Source organism: Solanum tuberosum, unplaced genomic scaffold (assembly GCF_000226075.1).
Source record: "Solanum tuberosum cultivar DM 1-3 516 R44 unplaced genomic scaffold, SolTub_3.0 scf00172, whole genome shotgun sequence".
In the NCBI taxonomy this organism is placed as follows: domain Eukaryota; kingdom Viridiplantae; phylum Streptophyta; class Magnoliopsida; order Solanales; family Solanaceae; genus Solanum; species Solanum tuberosum.
Window position 1 is genome coordinate 631345 of NW_006239095.1, and position 27022 is coordinate 658366.

The 27022-nt window shown below is 34.3% G+C and overlaps 3 protein-coding genes across 3 annotated transcripts; 2 read left to right on the top strand and 1 right to left on the bottom strand.

Moving 5' to 3' along the window:
- Positions 1–454: 454 nt before the first annotated feature.
- Positions 455–11024, top strand: LOC102581327 (casein kinase I isoform gamma-3-like). The gene is made up of 16 exons (XM_006354107.2): positions 455–1088; positions 2597–2725; positions 2893–2966; positions 3057–3126; positions 4010–4065; positions 4510–4581; positions 4712–4806; positions 4884–4950; positions 5030–5159; positions 5270–5488; positions 5573–5709; positions 6425–6599; positions 6688–6778; positions 7910–8067; positions 9534–9722; positions 10650–11024. The coding sequence occupies exons 1-16, from the start codon at positions 738–740 to the stop codon at positions 10707–10709; spliced, it is 2073 nt and encodes a 690-aa protein (XP_006354169.1). The 5' UTR covers positions 455–737; the 3' UTR covers positions 10710–11024.
- Positions 11025–13235: 2211 nt separating this feature from the next.
- LOC102581658 (protein EMBRYO SAC DEVELOPMENT ARREST 3, chloroplastic) lies at positions 13236–18224 on the top strand. Its single transcript, XM_006354108.2, has 6 exons — positions 13236–13360; positions 14548–14651; positions 15533–15698; positions 16808–16900; positions 17519–17650; positions 17811–18224. The coding sequence occupies exons 1-5, from the start codon at positions 13279–13281 to the stop codon at positions 17647–17649; spliced, it is 576 nt and encodes a 191-aa protein (XP_006354170.1). The 5' UTR covers positions 13236–13278; the 3' UTR covers position 17650; positions 17811–18224.
- An 87-nt stretch (positions 18225–18311) lies between these two features.
- LOC102581989 (CDT1-like protein a, chloroplastic) lies at positions 18312–22560 on the bottom strand. The gene is made up of 7 exons (XM_006354109.2): positions 22081–22560; positions 21312–21431; positions 20983–21217; positions 19479–20147; positions 19093–19294; positions 18913–19003; positions 18312–18495 (listed from the first exon to the last, which is right to left on the bottom strand). Exons 1-7 carry the CDS (start codon positions 22410–22412, stop codon positions 18438–18440), a joined length of 1707 nt encoding a protein of 568 aa, XP_006354171.2. The 5' UTR covers positions 22413–22560; the 3' UTR covers positions 18312–18437.
- Positions 22561–27022: the final 4462 nt, after the last annotated feature.

Below are 27022 nucleotides of genomic sequence, written 5' to 3' on the forward strand. Positions count from 1 at the left end.
TTAACAATAAAAGTAACTGATTATTCTTTAATATAATCTTTTTCACATTGTATCAACAATCTCTCACGTCAAACATGCATCTTTTTTTTATTTCAAAACTTAAAATGCTAAATCTCTTTTTGCGCAAAATATAAACTTATATATTAAATTTTACATTTTGATGTTTAAAAAAATTAAAATTTAAAATCACGATCTCAAACACTAGATTAAAATGTTAACAACAATTAAAAAGGACCAAATTGTCTTATAGTAAACTTTGGAGGCTCAACTAACACCAACTTTCTTGTGATTTTCCTTGTCCCAATTCTCATTCCTTCTTATCATAAAAAAAAACATAAAAATTTGCTCAATAGACCCTTTATTTCCTCCTTAGCTCCAAATGTAGTCCCTAAACTATCAAGAAAATACCTATAAGTAGAAAAAAATTGGTAGTAGAAGAAGAAAGAGAATTTATACCCACCTCTCTCTCTCTAAAAGTACTACTTTTTCATCGACATTCACGCGGATTACAGATCGTTTACAGTATTTGAACAAACCCTAGCATCAAAAAGTTGATTTTTTTCAGTTTTTGAAATTGATTTCATAAATTCGATCGAGTTTGAGTTTGTTGTAGAAACGGATTTGGGGTTGTTTTGTATGATTAGGGTTTTGATTATGATGATGAAAGTATAAGTGATGTGCTATTTGCAATCGGAATCGGGTTGTTGTTGTTGTTCAATTTATATGGGTAAAAAAGAATGCCGGAGTTGCGGAGTGGGGTATGTCGGCGCCGTGCTCCTCTTCCAGTAGTTGAAACAAAACCCGAAACGAAGAAAAGGGTTGGTGGCGGTGGTGTTGGTGGTAGGAGTTATATAAAGACTCGTGCTGCTAAGGCTAAGGCAGCGGAAGCAGAAGCAGAAGCAAAGCTTGTGGAAGTAGAGGAAGAGGAAGAAGAAGCGAAGGTTGAGGTGAAGGAGAACGAAAACGAGAGAGTAGAGGGAGAAGAAGTTGAGGAAGAGCATAAGATGGGTGATGAGAGTGGTGGGTTGAGTGCTAATAATAAAGTGACTGCACAGGAAGATGAAAGTACTTCTCTTTTTCCTGATCAGGTGGGTGATCATCCATTTCTGCATCTGAATCTTAAAAAAAAAACTAGTTGGGGATAGTTTTAATGAAATATTTACATCTATATATGCTTGCTTCTTATACATGATCATCTTTTTTTAGAAAATTTTGATGTTGTGTCTTTGTTGTTTGAAGCAAGTGATGTGTTGTTTTGCTAGGTGTTGTAGGATTTTGTGTTTTTGAATCATTATAAATGTGTATTTCTCGGTTAAATTTGGGCTATTTCTGGAAAGAAAGAGAGTAAATTTCGTACTATATTGACCTTGTGTGGATTGTTGTCCATTGTATTGATGTCATTGGTCTTACTTACATACATGTTTTGCTTATGTTTTGGAATTGTTATCTATATTTAGCACCTTTCTCTTCCCTGATCAGGTTGGTGATCATCAATTTCTGCATCTGAATCCCAAAAAAGCTAGTTGGGGCTGGTTTTAGTGAAGCTTGCAAATTTATACGATGTTCTTATACTTTATCATCTTCCTTTAGATAATTTTGATGTTGCGTCTTTCTTGTTTGAAGCAAGTGATGTGTTGTTTTGCTAGGTGTTGTAGGATTTTGTGTTTTTGAATCATTATAAATGTGTATTTCTCGGTTAAATTTGGGCTATTTCTGGAAAGAAAGAGAGTAAATTTCGTACTATATTGACCTTGTGTGGATTGTTGTCCATTGTATTGATGTCATTGGTCTTACTTACATACATGTTTTGCTTATGTTTTGGAATTGTTATCTATATTTAGCACCTTTCTCTTCCCTGATCAGGTTGGTGATCATCAATTTCTGCATCTGAATCCCAAAAAAGCTAGTTGGGGCTGGTTTTAGTGAAGCTTGCAAATTTATACGATGTTCTTATACTTTATCATCTTCCTTTAGATAATTTTGATGTTGCGTCTTTCTTGTTTGAAGCAAGTGATGTGTTGTTTTGCTAGGTGTTCAAGGTGTTTAAAGGGATTTTGTGTTTTGAATCATAATAAATGTGTATTTCTTTGTTAAATTCTGGCTATTTCTTGTAAAAGGAAGTAAATTTGGTACTATATTGACCTTGAGGAGATTGTTGGAGATTGCATCGATGTCGTTAGTCCTACTCAGATACATGTTTTGTGTATGTTTTAGCATTGCTATCTATATTTAGCCATTATCATATATTTGGTAGTAGGTATGTGAAGTAAATAGGGAATACTAGCATCTGAGCTCTAGAATTTCTTAATTCTAATACAAGGTACTTACTAGATCGAATATAATTACACAGTTATACCTGCCATTTAGTAGGTGGAAATTGCTTGATCCAGCCATAGACAACTGTCCATTCCCCTCCCATGTGATTCTCATCATCACTGCAAGCCGTTTTAGCTGAAAAAAGCTTGATGATACATGTGACATTTAATTGCTAGATATTGAGCTTTACTGTCGTCGTGTTCTAAGTTTTTTTCAAATCTTTGTATTAAATGTTGAAATTTTACTCATTTTTTGCTTTCTGCTTGAATTTTGTTTTCAGGTGCAAGTAGGAGGATCTCCAGTTTATAAGGTTGAAAGGAAGTTAGGTAAAGGTGGTTTTGGACAGGTGTTTTTGGGTCGCCGTCTTACCGGTGGAAATGAACGTGCTAGTGGTCCATTGGCTTTGGAGGTAAAGTGGTTGCATATGAATCATCTAGTCACTGTTTTCCCCTTATCCTTCTCGGCAAGGCTAATTTATATGTCTATAAGTCTTAGCGTCTTCTGGATGCAATTGTTAATGAAATCTTATTTTACCTGATAAAAGAAGACCATATTGACTTTCTGTTATGTCTCTAGGTCGCACTGAAATTTGAGCATCGAAACAGCAAAGGTTGTAGCTATGGCCCTCCATATGAGTGGCAAGTTTACAAGTAAGGATTGATATCTTTTGAAGTTACTGTGTACACTTGTACTGAAATGAGATTTGTAGGACTGAAAGTTCCTTTTTTTTTTTGGTTAAGTACTCTTGGAGGCAGCCATGGAGTGCCTAGAGTGCATTATAAAGGACGGGCAGGAGACTATTATGTGATGGTATGTTTACTGAGACAGATTTGCATTGATTATAGTAATTATGGAGGATAAAAAAATTGAGTGTACAATGGATGTCTTTATTTTTTATTCACTTATTTAGCCAGGTCCTGTTCCAATTGAATGAGTGAAACTGTTTTGGTAGTTGCTTACTTTCTTTTTGGTATGAGTGTCTTTTGAGGGGACTGATTTTGTTTTGCTATTACACTTCCCCTGGATCTCAGAAATCGTCTTTGACATTAGCCGCCGGGCTTTGGTCTAGTGTTAAGAACATTACTTGTGATGTGTGGGTTAGGAACACGTCACATGTTCAAACCTTGCTGCGAATGAAAGCCTACTACTCCTATTTAAGTGGGGAACATTGGAGGGGTGAGCCATTATCCACAGAGTTTCAAATCATGAACCACTGGCCCTGGTGGATTTCTCGACTACTAATAAAGTTACCATTTTACTTCAAATTGTTAGTCCATTTGTCTTACAAATATCGTCACTCTTTTCTGTTCAATTTAAGAAAAAAAAAGGACCTTTTTCAAGCATATTCTCCTAATTGTTTAGGAAAAACAGTCTGTTACTTTTATCAACAAAAAAAAAAGAGTCTGCTAGAATCATGTCCGTTTTCTTGCTGTTGAAGATTGTTTGATAGAAAAATGATATAATTTTTTGAAATGGGATAAAATTTTGAGACATATTCAGAAAGTTAAAGAGAGATAAATATTTTTGATCCAATGAGTTACAAGCAAAGTGGTTGTTAATGATTAGGACCTCTTTTCAATGAGCGGATTCTGGTCTGTATGTTTTCTGGACTAGTGAATGCTGTTGTATATAATAGTAAAATGAGTGTGCTTTACAGTTATGCATATTGACCTTATTATTATCATGTATGCAGGTTATGGACATGCTAGGCCCTAGCTTATGGGATGTATGGAATTCCTCTGGGCAATCGTAAGTAGCTGATGCTAGTATAAATCATACTTATTGAATAAAGACATTTTCAATTGTCAGACCTCCAGAAGTGGCTGCTGTTTCCCCACTCTTTCAGTTATTTTTGATCATTGTGATAAATTAATAATAGAGATACCATCATTCAATAAGTCAACCTGCACAAGGATGACATTCTCAAATCGAAAAATGGTCCAAATAAGTCACCAATTATTTGACATGAACTACGTAGTAATTCTAATTTCAAAGTTAAAATGGTCCTTGATATCCAGCCTCATACACTGGTGATAAGGATCTGCTCACAGTTGCGTATAATATAGATTCTGATTTTCTGGGGTTTATTTCTAAGAACAGCAAAAAGATCCTTGACAAACTTATTGAGTTTTGGTTTACCATATATCGATGTGTCAGTTGAATAAGGTCTGCTCATAAATCCTACTTATGCAGAATGTCTGCAGAAATGGTGGCTTGTATTGCAGTTGAGTCATTGTCGATTTTGGAAAAGCTGCATGCAAAAGGGTATGGATTCACTCTTTTCCTTGCAATCAGTTTGGTTCTTTTTATTTGCTGAATTTTGAACTACTTTTATTTTGAAGTCATTGTACTTCTCTTTTGAATTCTTCCTAGTGACTGTTTTTCTTGATCTCAGTTACGTGCACGGAGATGTAAAGCCAGAAAACTTTTTACTTGGCCAGCCATCAACACCACAAGAGAAGAAGTTGTTCCTAGTTGACTTGGGACTGGGTAAGAGAGCTTAGTGTAGGTTTCTGTGTGTGTTATTTTGATAACCCTTTTCCTAATTATTTATCTACCAATTACAGCCACAAAGTGGAAAGACACTTCAAAAGGGCAGCATGTCGGATATGATCAGCGTCCTGACACGTTCAGGTGTGTTGATGTTCTGCTATCCTTTGCCTTAGTTTTCTTATATATCTACCCAATACTAACTTCTGTCTATCAATTTCAGAGGGACTGTTCGCTATGCAAGTGCACATGCTCACTTGGGAAGGACTGCCAGTAGAAGAGATGATTTGGAATCACTTGCATACACACTAATTTTTCTTCATCGAGGGAGGCTCCCATGGCAGGGCTATCAGGTTTCTGCTTTACCTGCTTCTTTCCAGTCTTTACACTGCATACAGTTTGTTTCAGTCATTCAACCCCCCACCTCCACGTCTCTTGTTACAATATATCTTTTGGATTACAGGGTGATAACAAATCATTTTTAGTCTGCAAAAAAAAGATGGCAACATCTCCAGAGATGCTTTGTTGCTTCTGCCCTGCACCTTTTAGAGAATTTCTTGATACAGTAATTAACATGAAATTTGATGAAGAACCAAAATATTCAAAGTTAATCTCTCTATTTGGGAGCTTGCTTGGAGCTGATCCTGCTATAAGGCCGATCAACACAGATGGTGCTCAAAAGGTAAGTACTCTAAATTTTATACGAGTCACAGTATGTAAGCTTTATGTCACTACTATATGTGGGCTCATGGTGTAATCATTATAGGCTATTCAAGTTGGCCAAAAGCGGGGGAGACTATCTTTAAATGAGGAAGAAGAGCAGCCTCAGAAGAAAATTCGAATCGGTGTTCCTGCGACGCAATGGATTTCAATATATAATGCCAGAAAGCCGATGAAACAGAGGTACGTATATCATTTCACGTGATTTGTCTTTTATGGCAGTTAATAAGTATTTTTCTGTGGTGAACATTAATCCTGGATTCTTCACCTTAAATGGGGATGTGGTTTGTGGGTGGGTGGGATCTTAAAAACAGAACTGATACATTTAATATGAATGAACAACAACAATATACCCAGTGTAATACCACAAGTGGGGTTTGGAGAGGTAAGATATATGCAGACCTTACCCCTACCTTTGTGGAATAATGGTACTCCAAGAAGTTCAACTTCTTGGACTTTGGGAGCAGAGGAAATTTAAGCTTCTGCTGGTAATATATTTTGAACTCTTTGGAGGCTAGATATGGTAGTCGGAGAAACAAATATCCGCCAAACTTGGTATCTTAGTCAATTCTCATGTACTTATTTTATTAAGAAGGATACATGGAGTGTCCTTTGTCTTCTGATGGCATAATCACTAAAGATTCTTCTGGAAGATCTGTTTTATCTTCTTCTATGCTCCACGGTATCAGGAGATGATCCTTTTCTATTCAATCCATAGTGTTGATTGGATAGGTATAGAGGATTGGTTGGCTTTTGTAGAGAACCTTGTTCTGCTGTGAGATGCAGGCACTTTTTACGCCTTATTAGTATGAATATTATTACTTGATAGTTGATACAAAAGAAAAAATCATCTTTTGTACCCCAACTTTCCCTAATATTATTATCATGACATTATTAGGTATCATTACAATGTAGCAGACACAAGATTGGCACAGCATGTGGAGAAAGGGTCTGTGGATGGTTTGTCTATAAGTTGTGTAGCATCCTGTTCTAGCTTATGGGCTATTATCATGGACGCTGGAACGAACTTCACTAGCCAAGTTTATGAGCTGTCACCTTTCTTCTTACACAAGGTAATTAGAAGTTCCATGTAGTCTTCATGTGGTGTGCAGCTATTTAGCTTCAGATGTAGTTATCTAATCTTCCAAATGCGTGTTACAGGAGTGGATTATGGAGCAGTGGGAGAAAAACTATTATATTAGTTCTCTTGCTGGTGGCATAAATGGAGCCTCTTTAGTAGTAATGTCAAAAGGTGGGTTTTTTTTAACATGCTGTAGGTTAATTCTTTGTGCTTGTTTTGATCTTTTACCCACTTTCAGAGAATACAGCTAGATATCTTTTCTTGCTTATCAGTCAGCAAAAGTTACAATTAACTAGCGTGTTGATATGCTTGGTGCCTATGGTTTAGTAGGTCACGACATAATTTTTGATTGGGCTGTTTGTATTACTGCCAGATATGCTTTCTGTTGATTTCGTTTTCTGTTGTCCCTCTGAATTTCATCTAAAAACAAACTCTACTGCTGGATCTGGATTTTCCTTCCTCCATTTTACGTATCCAACTATAACATGGATCTCTCTCTCTCTCTTGTGTTGTCAAATGGCAAGTTTTTATTATTACTCGTAAACAGCACTAAGAATGTGCTGGAATTATATACATTGTGCCAAAAGTGCGAAGACAAAAGTATATCCCTATCTAAAAATATAATATATGGATTCTTGGAGCTCTTAGATAGGTTCATCTTCATTTTCAAGTTCCATTCCAGACTATAACATGGATCTATAACAAATTAAGTTGTAGTTGCTAGGGTAGTTGTCTTCTGATGTCGTTCTGTCATTATAGTTTCTTATATTTGTAAGGCGAATTAGAAGGTGTTAGCATTTTGTCAGTTTTTATAATGTGCGAGTCTAAAAATTGTTTCAGTCAGATGGTGTTATATTAGATGATGGGTTACCTCTTCAGATATTTTTTTGGAGCTGGTAAATGTTGGGTTACGTCTGTAGATATTAAAACATTGTTCTTCATACAATGGAAATTTGGCATTTTCTCTTTCCAGTTTCAACTTTTTATTCAAGTCAAACATTGGAATGTAACAATCATTAAGCGTTCATGCCTTTTCTCTTAGGTAGTTACACCAACTAAAGTACTGCTGTTGAGATGCCAGAGTTTGTTGCTTGTATTTGCCAGTTTAACACTAGTTGGTGATATATAGAATAGAAGTTTGATAGGTGAGTTGCATATCGTCATCTAATTGTTGTGGAGGGTATTTTTTCCTATGCAAAGGCAAATGCAGATTGTTTCGCCAGCTTTGAGCTTTTCTGGATGCAGCTGTAGGTCCTGGACTATCTTTATTTTTGTATGTAATACTTGTGTCATTTTTCGCAGGCACACAGTTCACTCAACAGTCTTATAAAGTCAGTGAGTCATTTCCCTTCAAGTGGATAAGCAAGAAATGGAAAGAAGGGTTCCATGTGACCTCCATGGCAACGGCTAACACTAGGTGGGCTGTTGTTATGTCACGCAATTCAGGCTTCAGTGACCAGGTTGTTTGTCCCCCTCTTTAACACTCTCATGCAATATTTAATCTGGTGTTAGTGTTAATACGGTATCCCGTTTCCTTCTGCCCCCCTCCTCCCTTTGTGATGATAACCTGGAAAAATTATCGGATAAATTTCCCCATGGAGCGTAGGCTTAAGGATCTAAAAGGATAGTCACAGTAAGATTTTTCTGTAAGGAAATGAAGTAGCTTGGTTTAATGACCTTTCATCCTAAAATTTACTTAAAAAGTCCATACCTCGTTTTGTTACACTTGTTTATAATTTCTTATACTTACTAAAAGAAAGTCTATTACTCTATTTTTCTTGAAATTATGTAGTTTGTTTATGTTATGGCCTTACCTGAACAGCATCTGTTCTATTGGCTCATACTACTATATCCTTGAGTTCTGAGGAAACATGAAAGTAGGACACCAAGTCTGGTTGATGAAGCATGGTCATGTGACTAGAGCGTGATTCACAGCCTCCTTCCATGGCTCCTAGTTGTGTGGGGCAGTAGTAGATGATCGTTCTTAGACCTCCTCTCAGGTCTTAGATGGTCTCATGGCTGTCTGACAGACTCTCCTCTTTATCCTTGTCCAAAAAATAGAAATAGTCCGTTTGTATTGCACCTTGCAGATTTTGTTGTATTAAGCTTGCTCCTTTGTTATGTGTTGTAAACCAAGTGTTCACATGAAAATCAAGTAACAGAAGTTCTAGTGTTTAGTGGTAAGAGTGTATCCCATGACGTGTGGGACAGGCACACACGTGTTCGAACCATTCTACAGACAAAAGCTTGGTATTTAAGCGGAGAAGAGTAGACAGGTGGGTCAATTATGCTCGGAGTTCCGAATTCTATGCCGCTGACCTCAGGGAGTTCTTGGTTATAAAAAAATGAATATATAAGTTGAGTCACTTACAGAGAAGCTGGGCAGCATACATTTTCGTTGATGTATTGGTTAATCTTGATATCAACTATGCGCTTACGAGTTTATCATTTCTATTGCTGTCTGCTTAAATGCTTTATGTTTATGAACATAGACATGTGTAAATAGGACACACTGAATTGCTATACAGTTTACACAAAGGGATACTCATCTCGGTAGTTTCACTGTTGGTGGTGAGCAGCTTTTCATCTTGTCTACTTTTTGGAGAGAATATTTAGAAGTTGATTAAATATATTTCTGTTGCAAAAATATATTTTGACAAGTGAAATATTATTCAAAAGAAAAGAGAAGGAAAAGGTGGTGCACACTGCACAGTACAAAGTGAAGATAATTTTTTTTTGAAGATGACTTCCGAGTTACTCTTGGGAGTCGCGACTCATAGAATCTAAAGAACCTGATGAAGGTCAAATCTAAGCTGTTAATGAGCAACAGTAACTATCATGCTCACTTGACTTGAATGTAAATGCGAAGACTATTTATAGAAAGCTTTGATCATCTGTTAACATGGAGATTTTTAATGTTTAATAGGTGGTAGAGCTTGATTTCCTTTATCCTAGTGAGGGTATTCATAAGCGGTGGGATAATGGTTATCGTATTACGGCAACAGCTGCTACACCAGACCAAGCTGCTCTTATCCTGAGTGTACCTCGCCGAAGACCTGGTGATGAGACTCAAGAAACTCTGCGAACATCTCAGTTTCCCAGCACACATGTCAAGGTAGTGTTTGTGAAATTGTTATCTCTACTTTGCCTAATTGTTGTGTGGTTTGCGAGCTATTGCATAGGAGCGCAGGGGTTTTACCCTGTGCGCACCCAAAGGGTAGCGACTACGGGTTTCCCTTGTCATAAAAAAAATAAAATCGTTGATGAACTAATTAACAAAAGAGTACGTATTACTCATTGGGTAATGCTATATTTGCAGATTCGTATATTTGGTAATTTCTCTTTAAGTTTCATCCATATCACACAATAACATGTAGTATTTCTTAATTTTCCAGAAAATTTGGAACGTGGTAAGTTAAAGGTTTTTGAAATATTCTTTAGGAAAAGAAGTTCCTTTATAGTTGACGAAAATGACTTCCCTAGCGAGAGTTGGGAAAATGAGTTCTATAATTGACACTCCAAACTTATTTTCTCCTCCCCACCCTCCAATACACCCCACCCCTCACCCCTCAAATTCCAATAGCCCCATCGCCACCACCCTTGCCCACCTCCATTCCACAAGGTGTTTGCCTAGATTATATATATAATACCTTTGAGACAATATTTAGGCGTACTTACCAATAAGCACAAGAAAATAAGTAAAAGCCACTTATTTTTCAGAACTCACCCCTTATGTCACTCAGCAACTATACGGTAGGGTAATCTAGAGCTAGAGGTTCTCTCAATCTCTTTGTTATCCCTGCCTTAACCTAGTTAAGTGCGACAGAAGCAACTTCTGTCTTGGTCCCCAAGTCCCAATCTTTTCATTTCGCCTAATATAGTAGTTTTTTTTTGTTTTTTTTGCAGTTTGCTTCCATTAAGTTTTATTAGTTAGCCAAGTTCGCAGTTTACACATATAATTTTGACAAATACACTGTATCCACATCATTTTATTATTTGAGCGAGTTGTTGACTTGTGTTCTATCCTTGGTTTTTTGTGCAGGAAAAATGGGGAAAGAATCTGTATCTTTCTTGTCTATGCTATGGACGCACTGTATCTTAAAACAAATCGCGACCAAATTGTTGTAACCTGTCATTTTGATCTTATATTACGAACTTCTCGTCGTCTTTGTTTCATTGTCCAAGTGTAAATGGATGGTGGTAAAGTTAGATGTGTCTTAGAATGTTATGCATAGGAAAACTTTAGTTGTCTTAAAATTATGAATGTTGTAGCTGCTCTGTGTAACAGCTCTCTGCTTATGATGTTGTTGTTATCCTACTAGTACTGAAACAATTGTTCTTGCTGCAAAAATTGTTTCGTGTACTCGAAATACTGGGGAAAATTTTAATGTTATCTTTACCTATCGATTATCTTGTATTATTTGCCTTTAGTTGATTCTTCATAGCTGAGGGTTCTATTGGAAATCATCTATCTGCCTAACAAGTCAAGTAAGGTCTTCGTACATTCTATCTTTCTCATATCCCACTTATGTGACTACATTGGGTTGTCTTTTATTCCCTTTTAGTCGATGATTTCAGTTTATCAAAATACATTAGTCAACAAGAAGGATGGGTTCGTGTCCCCTTGTGGGACTTCCCGGCGCGAATCCGGATTTAGTCGGGCTTCAATGTGGATACCGGACACCGGATGGGAAACCAAAAAAAAAAACAACGATGGGTTATACTGTGAAGATAGTTTGGTCCTATAAAAAGTGGAATTTGCGCCTATGGAAACTATTGATTAATTGGACCAGTATGAATGGACCACTTTGTCAGGCTAAATACTCTCTGGTGACCAATAGCGAAGTAGTATTGTGAACCCCCCTTGGGGATGAGAAATGAAATAGAGCATGGAATCGTAAGCGCTCAAGCATTGGGTGCCTTTTGTAAAATGATTCGGCCATTTATAGGCAATGACTTTGGGTGTTTGATTGATAGCGAAGTAGTATTGTGAGGGAAAGGGTGAAAATAACCCCTCTTGGGAATGAGGAATGAAATAGAACATGGAATCGTAAGCTCTCAAGCATTGGGTGCCTGTTGAGAAGTGATTCGGCCATTCATAAGCAATGACTTGGGTGTTTGTTGAAGAATGAGTTGGCGATTCATTGTGCCTTGGTTAAGAAAATCTGCTAGAATCGTAGCAAAAGCGAGTTATCATAGGGCAAATTGCCTCATCTTTTGGACTTGAACTTGAGTGATTTATTCGTGATTAGGATGAAGCATGAGTGAAATTAAGTGAACATCCAGATCGACTAATGTTGAAGATGAAAACCTAAGCATGCCTAATAGCTTTCTTGACCTCTTGTATTTATCAGTTTAATAATCTTTAACAAGTCGATTGTCTATATAATTCATTATTTTTTATTTTTAGAGGGAAGTGTTGGATAATTATATATTTGTTTTCTTAAAATAGAATTATAGTCATAACAATATAACAATAAAAGTAAAAATATGATTGTCTAGAGCAACGATTGTTATTAAATATATTTTGGATAATTGTTAAGGAACACTTAAAAAGTCATATATAGGCCAATCAAGCATATGAACACTTTCTCTAAGTTGACTGATTATTCTTCCCAAAAGAGAAATATCAGGTAGATAAAATAGATTTTAATACAAGTCTTTCATCATTTAATCCCGAAAGACTCGAGTTTATATTACAAAACAAACTATAAATAGAGAAACTACTAGTACTAGATACAAGTTCAACTGAATAAGATCATATACTTATATTAAAAAACCTATTAAATATGTATAAATATTTAATTGCGAATTCAATAATTATAATAAACTACGAGTTCAATAGCAACTTCAAATATAGGTTTCTCCTCTGGACAAAAAATATTAGTGAGATTGAAAATTATTTCATTAAATGTAAAATAAAAGTGAAACGTTAAATTAATAAGAAAGTGTGATATACTTTTTTAGCTTGAGAAATGTTTTTGAGAGTCTAGGGTAGGCAAAAGTCATCTATCTAAACTTTAAGGGGTAAAAATGAATTAAGCATAACTTGAATATTCATATAGAAAATAGAGGCTAAGATTTATTATCCATGTTGATTCCCTCTTTTTCATTCATCAAAATCAAAAAACCAAATAAAACCCAAAATACCTTTTACTTTCTTTTACCAAATTTGAAAATACCTCTAAATTCGATGTGAAATATTAGTTCCATCTTCGAATTATTGACAGTCTTAAAAATATCCTTTTACTTGACTAAATGAATTTAAATAACCCCCAAACTTGTAACATGAGTTAAATACTCTCTTAAATTCTTGCCAAGCTTAGCGTGTTTTCAACACTTTGTCGGCTTTCTATTAAGAGCCTCATACTCCTACGAGAGTTTCAAACCACTTGCTATGTTATGTAACTGATCATATTGTATCTAAATTTAGTTAGTCAAGTATAGATGTGATTTTAAGACTGTCAATAATTCGAAGACAAAACTACTAATTTCCACCAATTTTAAGAATCAAAACAAAACCATACAAAACCCAAAACACCCTTTGTTTTCTTTTACTCAAATTTGATATTTTTTAGCCTCAAAATCTCAAAAATCATAATAAAAATCTCAATTTTTTTTTCTTCTTATACGTAGAAAGTTGAGAGATAGAAAAAAGAGAAGAGAGAGAGATGGCTTCCCACCTCTCATTTTCTACTCCTTCAGCTCTATGGGGTTCATACTTAAACCCCAAATCTTCCTCTTTATGTCAGTGTAAGTTGATACATCAATCTTTTGTTTAATTTTCTTAATTTTTTTTTTTAAAATTTAGGTCAGATTTTTGTAGTTTTCTTGATTCTACTTTGCATAAAGGTAAAATCTTGAAGTGGGATTTTTTTTTGATTTGTTTAAGGTCATTTTGGTTGAAAGTTTATGTTTTTGGCAAAACCTTTTTGATTTTTTTTTTTTAATGTGGAAGCAGTTTAAGTTGATATCACACAATTGAGATAGTAATTGGGACATACTCATTTGTTTATTTACTGTTTATGCTGTTATGTTTCTTATTATTGTATTTTTAAAACTACTTTATTTGAACTGAGGATCTTTCGGAAACAATCTTTTTACCTCAACAAGGTAATGTACACACTATCCTCTCTAGACCTCACTTGTGGGAATACACTGCGTATGTTGTTGTTGGTTATGATGCTCTAGTTATGGCTATTGTGTTTTGATGAAATTGGTATTTTTGAAGACCCTTGTTGATATTTTTAGGTTCAAAATTTCAATTATTATCCTAAAAATCTCAACTTTTTTTGTTTAATGTTATAGAGGAGTGTATATGTAGAAGTTGAGAGATAGAAAGAGAGGAAAAAGAGTGAGAGAGATGACTTGCCACCTCTCATTTCCCACTCCTTCAGCTCTATGAGGCTCATACTTGAACTCCAAGTGTTCTTCTTTATGTCAGTGTAAGTTGATTAAAAGCTGGATTTTTCGGTAGATTGGTTAAGGTCATTTTGTATTGTACTCTTCTTGGAATATTTGTTTGTTTGGTTTTTGGTTCAAGTTTTGTAGTTCTTCATGACCCTAAGTATACAAATGAAATCTCAAAGTGGAACTTAAGTTTGTATGGTGTCTGACCAACTTTCGCGCACCTAGACTAATTCACAGATCTAGAACAGATGGGAAGAATGAATCACCTAGTGCTTTTTTTTTTTTGGCTTTGTTGGGATTTGAACCTTATACCACTCCACGACAGACCATGTTAGTTTAACAGCTTAAGTTGATACATAGTTGAAATGCAATTGGGATATATTTATTTGTTTTCTGGACTGGTTGATGTCATTCTTGATTGTTTCTTCTTATTGGGATTTTGTTGGAAGTTAGTATTTTAAAGACCTTTTTGGCCTGAAAAATATGTTAGTACTTGGGAGTAAGGTTTTTTTTTTTTGGGTAAATGGCAGTGAATTTGAAGAAGAGGGGAGGATCTCATGTGAACTGCAGCTCGGAGAATGAGAGTTGTACTTCTGCATCTTCCGAGCATTCACAGGAACCTGTAGAGGAAAAGGTTTGTAACTTCTTACAGCTTCTTGATGGGATTGCTAAACAACAACAACAACAACATACCCGGTGAAATCCTACTAAGTGGGGTCTGAGGAGTGTAGAGTGTCGCTAAGACCTTACGATTACCTCATGGAGGTAGAGAGACTGTTTACGAAAGACCCTCGGCTCAATTGCATCAAACCCGAAGTAAAAGAAGAAGAAAACATAGTAGTTGATAAGAAAAATAGTGTAAAGTCTACCCTTCGGAGTGGTCCAGTGGTTTAGACTTGGGACTTCCATGTTGGAGGTCTCAAGTTCAAAACCCCTTGCCAGCTAAAGCAAGGGGTTTTGCCTTCTGGGTCGAGCTTGTCGTACCAGGCTCTTTTATGTGGTTTGCGAGCTATTGCATAGGAGCGGTATTTTTTTACCATGTATGCATCCAAAGAGTAGCGGCTGCGGGTTTCCCTTGTCATAAAAAAGAAACAGTGTAAAGTCTACTCGAAACAATAACAATAGGAAAATAATGTGATACTCGAAACACAATAAACAACATATGGTAAGAACTACAAGGGTATAGCTAGTACTGCGATAGGCACTAACAAGCCTAAGCCTTTGTAAGACAAGACAACACTCTACCCCAACTAACCTTTTACCTTAATACGGGACCTCCACTCCTTCCTATGTAGAGTCAATTGATGATTTTTGAAAATTCTAGTTTTTATTTTTGTAAAATAATGTCTTTTTGAAAATGTTTGAGAAAATGATAATGAGGAAAATCATTGTTCGACCCTCCAAAGTCCAAATAGTAATGTATCATATACAATAACATTGACAATGTGCTATTTTTGTCTACAACTATCATCAGATTATATTTATTGATTTGAGTGTTGTTGCTTTTCGGAACAGAGATCTCAAACGTCAGTCTCACGGAGATGGTGTCTGACTTGCCTATGCTCGACTGGAGCTCTGATAACTGCTTCTGGAAATCCGATTTCTGAACCAAAAGCAATTGCCTTAGATGGAAATGAAAGTCCTGGCTGTCGGAACTGTGGGGGTAGTGGCGCTATAATTTGTAAGTGTATATTGTTTCCTGCTTTACTTGCTTCATCCCACTAATCATATTACATTTAGGAACAACATGTTCTAAGAGAACTTTTCTTATGCTTCTCCATGACTATAAACAAATTCTCAAAGATTTTCATATTGAAACTGAAACCCGTATAACCAAATCGAGTACCCTTGTAAAATTGTAGGATCCAGTATATGCTAAATCTTTGAATTGTAACAGAAAGGCACCTACATAGTTAACAAAACTAACACACACGTAAATACATCCAGCTCAATTTGTAATGACTTGCCGAAAGTTTTTATTGTGAGTCAGTAGTACTGTGTCGTTGAGAATTCAAGGTTCTAATGTTTTATCCAAAAGTTCTGCTTTTGAAGTGTTGAAACATGGAAACAAGAACCTCAACGAACTTTTCTTTTTCGCAGTTAAACTAGGAAAACTTGAGAATTGTTGAGCATCAAAACAACACACCTTAGCAAACTTGAGAATTATTGAGCATCAAAACAACTCACCTAAACAAACTGTTTTCGCAACTTTACCGAAGAACAGGTTTAGAAAGTGAAAACTTGAGCTAATACAAACCAAAAAGAGAGAGAAGTCTGAATAAGAATATCTAAATTATTTCCTTATAGTTACTTTCCTTCACATTCAATGTTGACACGATTTTATTCATGATTGTTCGCATATAAGTTTCTTGTGCTTCTAGCTTTTTCTCTTCTAAGAGGACGCGATATAGTAATTGAAGAGATCTTTGACTACTTAAGTTCTCTTTTCTGATAAAGGTTAAATCCTTTTGCTACTCAATTATCTTTTTTTCTGCTTGATATCTTTGTCTGTGGGCCCTTGTTTTACAATTCTGTTCAGAACTTGTCTTTGATCGATCTCTTCCTCACATTATATCGTAAAGCAGATAATTTGTGAACTATTGATGTCTGTTGAATCTTTCATCATACATTTTCCAAGTAACTGAAGGACAAAACGTAGCTAGTCTTTACTATCCTGGACACGAATCAAAGAATTTTATATCCCAATTTAGATGAAGCACTATAATATTGTATGCATAACTTATGTTGGTGCTCTATCTACTTTAAGACTGTTGTCTGTTTTTTATTTAGGTGATATGTGTGGTGGTACAGGAAAATGGAAAGCTCTAAACAGAAAACGAGCTAAAGACGTTTATGAGTTCACTGAATGCCCCAATTGTTATGGTATGTTATTATATCTAACTTCTATGTGTTGAAGCTGTTCCTATTTATCATGCTATTCTTAGATATCCATCTCGAACTACATGACTTGGGGCTGTCTCTCTTAAGGATACTTAAAACATCCATTAGGAACTTTGCTCTTGTCGTCCATGTCTTATATTAAAATTGGAATATTAGCTCATATTTTTGTCTCTCTTGAAATCATACTGTGATTGCTTCAGTGGTTGGTATCAGTCGATAATTTCCTTAGTTCGTAATATGAAAGTAGTAGCTTGTGTTGCAGTGTTTACTCAAACTAGATTCGACATCCATAGTCCCTGAGGCAAAATGTCTGACGTGGATTGTGAAAAGGAATGAACCTTTGAATCCATATAAGGAAGAAAAGAAGTCAAAATGTAGATCATAGTCCCAGCACAAAACCAAGATTTGAATATTGCATAAGACGTAGGGTTTTCATTATCGAGTCACTAAACAAGAACTGCTCCATTTTCATTTCGATATACCCCAACAAGTCATACCATCAATAGTCTTTCCCTTTGATAATCGTTTGCTTTCAGAATGATTCATTTTATCTTATCTTGAATACTAACATAATGACATTTTTTCTTATGGGATAACCAGGACGAGGGAAACTAGTATGTCCTGTATGTTTAGGAACTGGTTTACCTAATAATAAAGGTCTTCTTAGGCGGCCAGACGCAAGGAAGTTACTTGACAAGATGTATAATGGACGACTGTTGCCAAACTCATAAGGTTAAAGTAACTCAAGCAATTTTATCATAATTCATTTCTAGTCTTACGAATCCTGTTCTATTTACCCTTGTTATGTACAACGTCATTGTACATTCCAATCGGGTACTGGATTGAAACATTTTACGTATAGATTCTCAAGTTCTGTATTCCTATTCCTCAGGTTGAAAGCTGTACTTAAACCAGAAGGACAATGAAAAGAGACTCAAAGTAACTATGGATGTCACAACTATTGTGTTGTTGAGTGTACCTGTTAAATCTCTCGATGAACTCTCGTTCTAACTCTCCCTGATCTATCTTGATACCGGGGTAGTAGTATTCCCCGACTTTCATCGCCCCCTCCACCATTCTTGAAAGAAATGGAAAGTAGTTTCTGCTACATGATAGAGTTAGCATTGCAACTATTTTGGAATATTGTGAGAGGAGCATTAATTTGGTCATATCTCATAACAATAGAGAATGAAAGAAGAGAAAACAGAGACTGTTTTGTACTTTGGAATGTATAATATTTTCTTATGAAAAATTGTTACTTGAGAGTTTGTACCATCTACTATTTTTAAAATTGGTGTGTTATGTTGTTATGTATGGTAATTTTTTTTTAGGAAAAGCAAAGATTTAATTACTAAGAACGAGACTATGAATTATCGTAACTATACTGGCCATTTGATGCAACATAAGTGGTACTGTATTAATTAAACAAAACACTATTATTTACAACTTTTACTAAATTGTTATTCCTTACACTAATATTTGGTAAAATAAAGTACAAATCACTAGTTTCTTGTTTCTCTCAATTGGCTTCTGCTAGTCTTGAACGAATTGTGTCAGGATTTGATATCTTGTTAACACTGCAAAATAAAGATATTATAGACGTTAGATGTAGCTTAACCCCAAAAGTTAGCTCACGAGAAGAGAGTTAGCACTAGCTCATTTCCCAATCAATATGGAACTCTTAACACCCTGTCGGGCTCAGGCAGCCAAGTGTGGACAATATAATGAGTTTGAAACGAGGATGACCCTTGGCTCTAATATCATGTGAAAATACGACTCTGGGGCCTAACCCAACCTTAAAACGCTATCTCACAAGGGGAATTGTCCAAAGAGACTATCACTTCATTTTCCGACGAATGTGAGTCTCTAACCTACTCTAACCAATGTGAGACTCTAATCTACTCTAACGAAGAAAAATGATCAAGAAATTGGCAACATAGATCTCCTAAACTCATCATTGCTATGGACAAAGCAAACAAAGAATGGTAGCTTACAGTAAGAGAAGAGTTCCATTAGATGCTGGTTTCTCATAAATCCATTCGGGAGCCAATTCTTGCAGTAATAGGAGTTGCTGTTCAACTTCACCTGCATTAATGAAACATCAAGATTCAGAAAGAAGCTCCAATGAATCTCATAAGGACTACAGGCTTCTGAAAATTGTCAACCGGGCTTACTTTTATCCGTTATCTCTAAATGGCTTGAAATTACTCTGTGCATGAGCTCCTCTTTCGTCATGACAGAACGTTTAATAGATTGAAACAGGAAATAGATCATGTCAAAGAGGTGAGGCAAACAAGCAATCATCTGTTTGCGCCTTTTTGCCTGGGATATGGCTGGATTTTGCTCCTCTAGTGCTTCACTCTCCTTTTCTCCTATCTGTGAAATCATGGAAGTTAGCTTCTTGTTGCAGAAAACAGAAGGTTGAGCAAATCCCCCAATAATCTCATGATTCACGAGTGAAGAATATTTTGTAGGAATGAAAATTTAAATGAATCCAATGTAGTTGGTCTAAACAAATTTTATCAAAGGAAGATTGATACGCAAGTGTATCTTATATTACCGATTGCAGAAGATTCTCAGGAAGAATGTCAAGAATATCATCATCAGTTGAAAACCTTCCATTCTCGCAGACTTTATCAGCAGTATTTGCACTCTTCACAGGAGTACCAAAGAGCAATGACCTTCTAGTTGACGGGCGTCTAGCTAGTTTTATTGGTGGTTCAGCTGGATCATCTGGGCTCATGTAACATCTATTAGGAGGTTCGAGCATAGGGGTTGCTGGAGCAGACATAGAAGCATCTTCTCCTTTTTTGGCTTCAATCATAGGAAGAGCAGGTGGATGACATGGTGAACTAGCCAAAACAATCCCTCCAGCTGAGCATTTCATGCTACTAGTTTGTTTTAGAGATAACTTAGGAGCATCAGAAAATGCTACTGTTTTCTTCTTAGTGGAACTTGCGACATTAAGGGGTATTGAAGCTGGAGAAACAGGGACAAGCCCAACTCTATCTCTTTCCTTGACATCCGTTCCTCCAGTAATAGATGCTCGATTTGAAAAGCACCTCTTGAAAGATACAGACAGGTGTGATGCAGCTATTGACTGCAGAGGAAACACACCATTAGGTGTCTCACTGGTTAAGGATGAGCTAGAAGGTCTAGATGAGTTAGTCGCTTCTTGCTTAGACTGAGTGAATGGGCCTGGCAGCATTCCCTCAGGAATGTCATCACCCTGAAACAGAAACGGTAATTATTATCGACAATGCATGCATAGAAAAAGTGTTATCATGGAAATAAAATTTCCAGGGAAACATTAAATTATACTTTAACGATGTCTTAGCTGACAACATGGTGCTCATATATGTAAAAGTGTGTGCTGATTATTCCAATGCTGATACTCAGAGTAAAACACAATACAAATTCAACACAAATTTTCTTATCAAAAGCTATTCCTTTCATACAATATGGCAGGCCAGCCACCGAATAACTCTGTAGCTTCATGAAACAGTGATTACCACTCTTTACGAGCTTCACGTATAGCTTCATTCCCATACAAGTTTGGCATTTTCTGGAATAAAGCACCTGTAGTGTTGCAGAGGCACTACACAATATCATTAAACCAGAAACAAGTGCATCACTTTGCCAAGAACGTATAGTCTAATGAAAGACCTCCAGCTTAAAATCTCATTTTCCATTTGAAACTTCTGCTATGCTGTTAAAAGTGTTAATATTCCTCTTAATATGCAAGATTCAAGAGCAATTTTTTGCAAAAGAAACACCGGTCAGGATGTCTTACAGAAAATGCAGAGCTTGAAATAGCAAGAGAACTAAGCAAGTCAAATAGCATCTCAGAACATATTAGTCTTTCCAAATAACATGAATTCAAGCAATAAACCTCAATACTGCGTCAGCTATATTCTGGCAGATAGTTCAATCTACAACAACAACAATATACCCAGTGTAATCCTACAAGTGGGGTCTAGAGAGGGTAGCGTGTATGCAAAACTTACTCCTACCTTGAGAGATCGTTCAACACAAATAATCAAAACATCAGAAAAATTGATTACCTCAGGGTGTGACCTGAAGAAATTCAAGAGACGAGCGCGGAATATTTTCCTCAATAGAACACTGCTACTGTTAGATTTCCACTTCTCACTATTATCAACTGCATTTGCATTTAAAGTGATATAAAGATCCGGCTTCATGCAACAACTGCGCTCATCGTGCTTGAGGATCTTCTTTATCTCAATGGCTTCAGGTAAAATAAACTTCAGCTGAGCTAAATGGCTGCAAGTAAACCTCCTAAAAAGTTCAAAAAGAACGAAATTATTAACAATCCTCTCAGTACAGCAAACACCATGAATGAAAATGTTCAAATATCATTAGATCTTCATACTTATCGATCAAACTCTCTACTTTCGCACTAATATTAGTGAAAGTTGTTGCAGATCCCTTCAAATGCAGCAGCCGAATTGAACTATCCATGCTATTGAAGTACTTTTCCAACAATTCATACCTATACAGTAATACAAACATACGTTAAGAAAAACTCAACCAAGTCTCTTACTCTGTCATCACTGTAAGCTAATAAACAAATAAGACTATTACTTTCAAAAGCTAATATATTGAACAACTACTCCATCCGTCCCAATCTATGTGTTGTATTTGGATTTCGAGAGTCAAACAAGTTTTTCATATAAACTTTTAAATTGTTAATTATTATTACTTATAGTAGCTTTTTTTTTAATTATATATCTTTTCACTTAATTTACAAATATGTAAGTTACATTTCAAAAAAGATTGATTCTACATCCGAATTCCCTGAGTCCCCAAATTTTCTGTTACTTTTTGCTTTTCCAAATTCCTACCCAATCCGCCATGAGATCAATAGTGTTCCCACTTACCCTCCCGTGTGGCTTTAAGCTCACACTCAACCTATAGCAATGCTCAACCACTTGAGCAAGCCTCGATTGTTAAATCTAAATATCTTATTATTTCTTCAAAGGATAAAATTTATTCAAATTAAGTTTCACTCTAAAGTTAATCATTTCAAAAGCAAAATAAATAAATAAACAAATTTGTGATAAACATATTGAAGAATATTCAAGTAAGGATCTCGTCAAAGAGGCACAAAGTGTATAACGAAGAGTACAGGAAACACTCACTTTTCCGGCAGCTTTACCGAATTTACATGTTTCTTCCGTTCAGAAACCGGCGATTCAGCTACCAAAGGAGATTTCACTTCACCGTAGCTTATTAACGGGTCAGAAACCTCGCGTTGAATCGGATCGGGTTTCCGGAGCTTCTGAGCTGCTTCTCTGACGTCTTTTAAGGAGAGTAGTGACCGCGCCATGCGATTTGGGATCGGTTTCTCCGGTGTTTTGGTGCTCCATTGATCCATCACCGGAGTTGCTACAACTCCGGCAGATTTTTCACCGGGAATTGGAATTGCCGGCAATGATTTCCGATCGGACGGTGAAGATCCGGTGAACTCCATTAATGAGAGGCAGAAATTGAAAACGAAATGAATGAAGAGAATATATAGTTAGGTTTTCGCGCGGGAATTATGATGACGTGTCTCTTAGGCCACGTCAGATTTGGCGCCATCTTAGCGCTATTGTTGCTAAGACAAAAGGCCCATTGGGTCGTAGCTGGTAGATGGAATTTAGGCCCAATAGTTTCTTTACTAAAATTAGGCCCATCTAATTTGAGTAAAATAATTTTTAAAAAAATTCAGAAATTGCATACATGATATAGCTCTATGAGTATACTTTCGATAATTGCGTTCCATAACTATTGTTCAATTTGCTATGTAGGCTGCAGTTTATATATTTTTGTCCGTTTGTATATTTCTACAAATTCTGTATTTATTCATTTAGATATTTTTCAAAACTCCGTTTATATATTTCGCTTGCTAATATACAAACATGTTAATTTCTTATGAATTTTTCACAAATCATATACAAATAGCTGGGGTAAGCATATACAAAATTTTGGATTTATACAATCATGAATCAAATTATACAAATTCTAAATTTATACAAATAACACGAATTATACAAATCAGACGAATATCAAGAATTAGAAAAATTGTAGCCACGAATTATAATTTTCTTGAATTGTAGCTATAGTACCTAATATAGGCTAAATGTTGTTGATCTGCATAATTTTTCCATAAAAAATGTTTTCATCCCTTCTTTTAACAATTCTTTGATTCTATTTTTTCTTTTAAGACATATTTAAGAGTACAAAATTAAAAAACAGTTTGATATATTCGATATATTTTTAATTTATGGCCACAAATTTTGAAAGTCTTTCATTTTTAATCTTGTGTCAAATTAGAATAAGACAAATAAATTGAAACAGTGAGAGTATTATTTATCTCAAAGAATTGAAACACCTTATTTAACAAAATGTTTCTAGTACTATACCAAAAAAAAATGGCAACAAAAGTGCCACATATGTACAAATGGCAAACAAAAACAATAAACACATAGCAAATAATGACGAAAGAGTTCCATGTTCATCATATTGCACACTCCCCAAAACAATTTATCAATAATAAAGGACATAAAACTAAATAAATAAATAAAAATCCCATTTTAGTCTATTATATACATCCTTTTTTGCAATTATTTTGGATTATTTCATTCAATTTGTCAAGATGACAAATACCAAAACCTACAAAGGGGATATTACAAAATCAACATCAAAAGATGAAGAAGAAGGTCAATTGAAATTATATTCACCAAAATATGCCCTAAAAGTTAATAATAATACTTACCAAAAAAAGCCAAATGAAGAAGGAGGTCAAATGGAATTGTACTCACCAAAATATGCACTAAAAGTGAATAATTCAAAGGTAAAGTCCTTTTCTTTTTATATATAATTATCAAGTTTATTCAGGTTCAAATTTCAACAGAGATAATAGTACGATATAATTTATTTTACATCTGTCATGTCCTAGCTTTAGTAGACAAACTAGATATTTGTTGTCAGAATTAATTGAAATGCGTGCAAGTGATTTGAATGCCATAATTATAGTGGCTAAAGAGTTTCCAATTCAATCATTAACGATTGATTACTTGTAGTTATCTTTTAGATAATTTTTTTCTAAGCTTTTACTATGTTTTGATTTCAGGTTAAGGATGAAGGAGTTAATGGGAAGATGAACCAAAAACAAGAATTTGAAGAAAAAGAAAAGAAAAAAGTTGTTGCTACTAATGGTGGTCCACTTGCTACACCTTTGCCAGTTAGACTCACTTCTAGAATTTAATCGAGGATTTATCAGAAATAATCTCTTTATTTTATAAAAATAGAAATAAGGTTTATATATATGTGGAGTATAATACATTTGCTAGACTCACTTCTACTTCTAGAATCTAATCGAGATCTAATATGAAATAAGATTTACGTATATTTTATATTTTTTTCGGCTCATGTGAGAATATAATTAGTATGTTGCTCTTTTTCTTTCGTATAAGAGGAAGGAATAATTAAAGGTGAAATGTAGAATTGGAGTTTCTTTTGAGTTTTTATTTCTTTCCTTTCTTGATGCATGGTTTGTATACAACTAATACATGAAGAAGGGATGAAAAATAAATGTAATTTAATTCGATGAACGAAGCATTTTGTGTCACGCATGATCTTGAAGATTCATGTATATACTAATAAAAAATAGTAATTTTGTTTATCAACGAGATCAATTTGATGCATGAAGAATTTCGTGTTTATACGTGATTCACATGTGCTTGAGATCGTTTTTGGATAAAAATATCATATTAAGTATTATTGTATAGGAAAAATCACACCACACATCTATTTAAGGATTAATATTATAACTTTTGGATCTACTTTTTTTATATTACTACTTATAACATTTTAATTACAAGTATTAACATATTAGTTTTAATTTATAAATTAATTAATTATATATTATTAACTAATATATATTATATAATGTTATATAATTAATAGGTGAGAGAAATAATATTAATGAGCGAGAATCAATTTGTAATTATTTATTACACAAGTTAAGGAATTTTTTTAACTTATCATATATCACCCCACCCTCACGTTACTCTCAAAATATTTTTTTTCATAAATATAGTAATTTATAATTGACAAGATAAATCTTTCCCTTGATATTCTCCTAATTAGTTGATTTTTATTTTGATTATTTTATTATTCCCAAGATAAATATTGATTACTATTCAAATACTTTTTATTTATTAATGACTATTGAGGCCTTTATTTAAAAATAAAAAATAAATTTATCACCGTATAATGTAGCATGTAATTTTCTCTCACTTTAATCTATCTTTTTAGCTTTTCTTGATGTTTTTTAATTTTAAATTTTGATATTGTTTTTTATTTTTTTTAATTGAATTTTTTTAGAATTAAAAATTTTATATTTTGAAAAATTGATTTCGTTTTTTTTATTTTAATTAATCTGAAACTTGATTTTTTGAGAAAAATAATAGTTTTACTGAAATTTTTGAACTCGTTTTTGGTGTGTTTTTCTATATCTAAAATATTATTTTGTTGGTGAAATAAGTATATTTAATTCTGAAATTTGTTGATATATATAGATAATATGAGATCATAAAATCTTTAATAAGGAGTTCCTAAATTTTAGCCTAAATATGATAAAAAAAAATCACACTTAAATACGAAATATAAATTGAAGAGAGAAAAATATAAAACTTGTATTAATTATTGCAGTTTAGACTTTTAATTACATGTTTTTATTTTTGGGTGATGTATATTTCTTTTGCTACAATTTCTGACAACAATATATAATATGCATTGTTTTACAGTCAGATTTATTCTTCCCAGATTTATACCCGTTGGATACCAATTTCATATATTTTTATTTTTTATCTTTGTTCTAAAATTTCAAGTTTGATACCAAGTGTATATAAATGAAACTTTCACTTATAGCAAACAAAAAAATCATATTTGTATGCTATAGCAAAGTTTGCATAATTGCGCTCCATAGCAAACATATATATGTATAATTCGCTATACATATATACAAAAAGAAGCAATTGTATAATTCGTTGGCTCCTCTTCAGAATTGTATAATTTCACTGGCAGGCCATTTGTATAAATTGTTGTTAGCCTCTCGTTTGTATAAATCGTTGACAAACATAAATTATACATTATACAAGCATAAAACTGGGCAGGGGAATATTTTTATTGTATAATTATAAGTGTATAGGACGAATATATATGTATTTGCATGTGTATATACAATTTTCTCTCGCTTTATACAAATAGAAACGCAATTTATACAATTTTGTTGTATAAAACGAGAAAGAGAGAAAGACAAAAGAGAACTGGGCAGGTATACATTTTTATTTTTTGTCTTTGTTCTAAAATTTCAAGTTGGATACCAAGTTTATATAAATTGGATACAACATTAACTTGTTTTAGATTGTCTAATTTGGTTGAACTATCAGTTACATTTTTGTTTTTTTCATTTGCAAGGGGGATATCTGTTGGATACCAAATTGATACCAATTGAATACAACATTAACTTGTTTAGGTTGTCTAATTTGGTTGAAATCTCAACTACATTTTGATTTTTCAATTTTCCAATGGAATATCAATTCCATACTAAATTTATTCAAATTGGATACAATATTAACTAATTTTACATTGGCTATTTCAGTTGAAATCTCAATTATATGTTGTTGTTTTTTCAATTTTACCACTGAGACGTTAGTTGGATACCAAATGTATACCAATTTCATACTAAGATTTGACTTAATTTTTCCAATCACATACCAACATTACCTATTTTTTGAGAATACATTTGAAAAACACCGATACACAAATGATTAACTGGCACACGTAATAAATATTCTGAAATTATAATTCATTAACTTAAAAGACAAAATAAATCAAAACATGAGTTTGCCACAATAAAACAACCAAATAAAAATAAATTATGTCTTTTTTTCAAAAGGGTAATAAAAAAAGTGCTTTTTTCAAAAAATTTCCATACAAATTTAAAGTAATCGAACTTTAAATAGGCATCGAACACGAGAAACAAAAACAAAAGGATTAGACAATGTTGATAACTATAAGTACCATTTGTGT

Excerpts from the sequence above, each read along its gene's own strand:
- LOC102581658 (XM_006354108.2), top strand. The coding sequence starts at position 13,279 with ATGGCTTCCCACCTCTCATTTTCTACTCCTTCAGCTCTATGGGGTTCA. Across the intron at positions 14,652-15,532 it reads AGGAACCTGTAGAGGAAAAG|AGATCTCAAACGTCAGTCTC; the intron begins GTTTGTAACTTC and ends TTTTCGGAACAG. Across the intron at positions 15,699-16,807 it reads GGGTAGTGGCGCTATAATTT|GTGATATGTGTGGTGGTACA; the intron begins GTAAGTGTATAT and ends TTTTTTATTTAG.
- LOC102581989 (XM_006354109.2), bottom strand. The coding sequence starts at position 22,412 with ATGGAGTTCACCGGATCTTCACCGTCCGATCGGAAATCATTGCCGGCA. Across the intron at positions 20,148-20,982 it reads TCTTCAGGTCACACCCTGAG|GGTGATGACATTCCTGAGGG; the intron begins GTAATCAATTTT and ends TTTCTGTTTCAG. Across the intron at positions 19,295-19,478 it reads CTGAGAATCTTCTGCAATCG|ATAGGAGAAAAGGAGAGTGA; the intron begins GTAATATAAGAT and ends ATGATTTCACAG.
- LOC102581327 (XM_006354107.2), top strand. The coding sequence starts at position 738 with ATGCCGGAGTTGCGGAGTGGGGTATGTCGGCGCCGTGCTCCTCTTCCA. Across the intron at positions 2,726-2,892 it reads GTGGTCCATTGGCTTTGGAG|GTCGCACTGAAATTTGAGCA; the intron begins GTAAAGTGGTTG and ends TTATGTCTCTAG. Across the intron at positions 5,489-5,572 it reads ACACAGATGGTGCTCAAAAG|GCTATTCAAGTTGGCCAAAA; the intron begins GTAAGTACTCTA and ends TAATCATTATAG.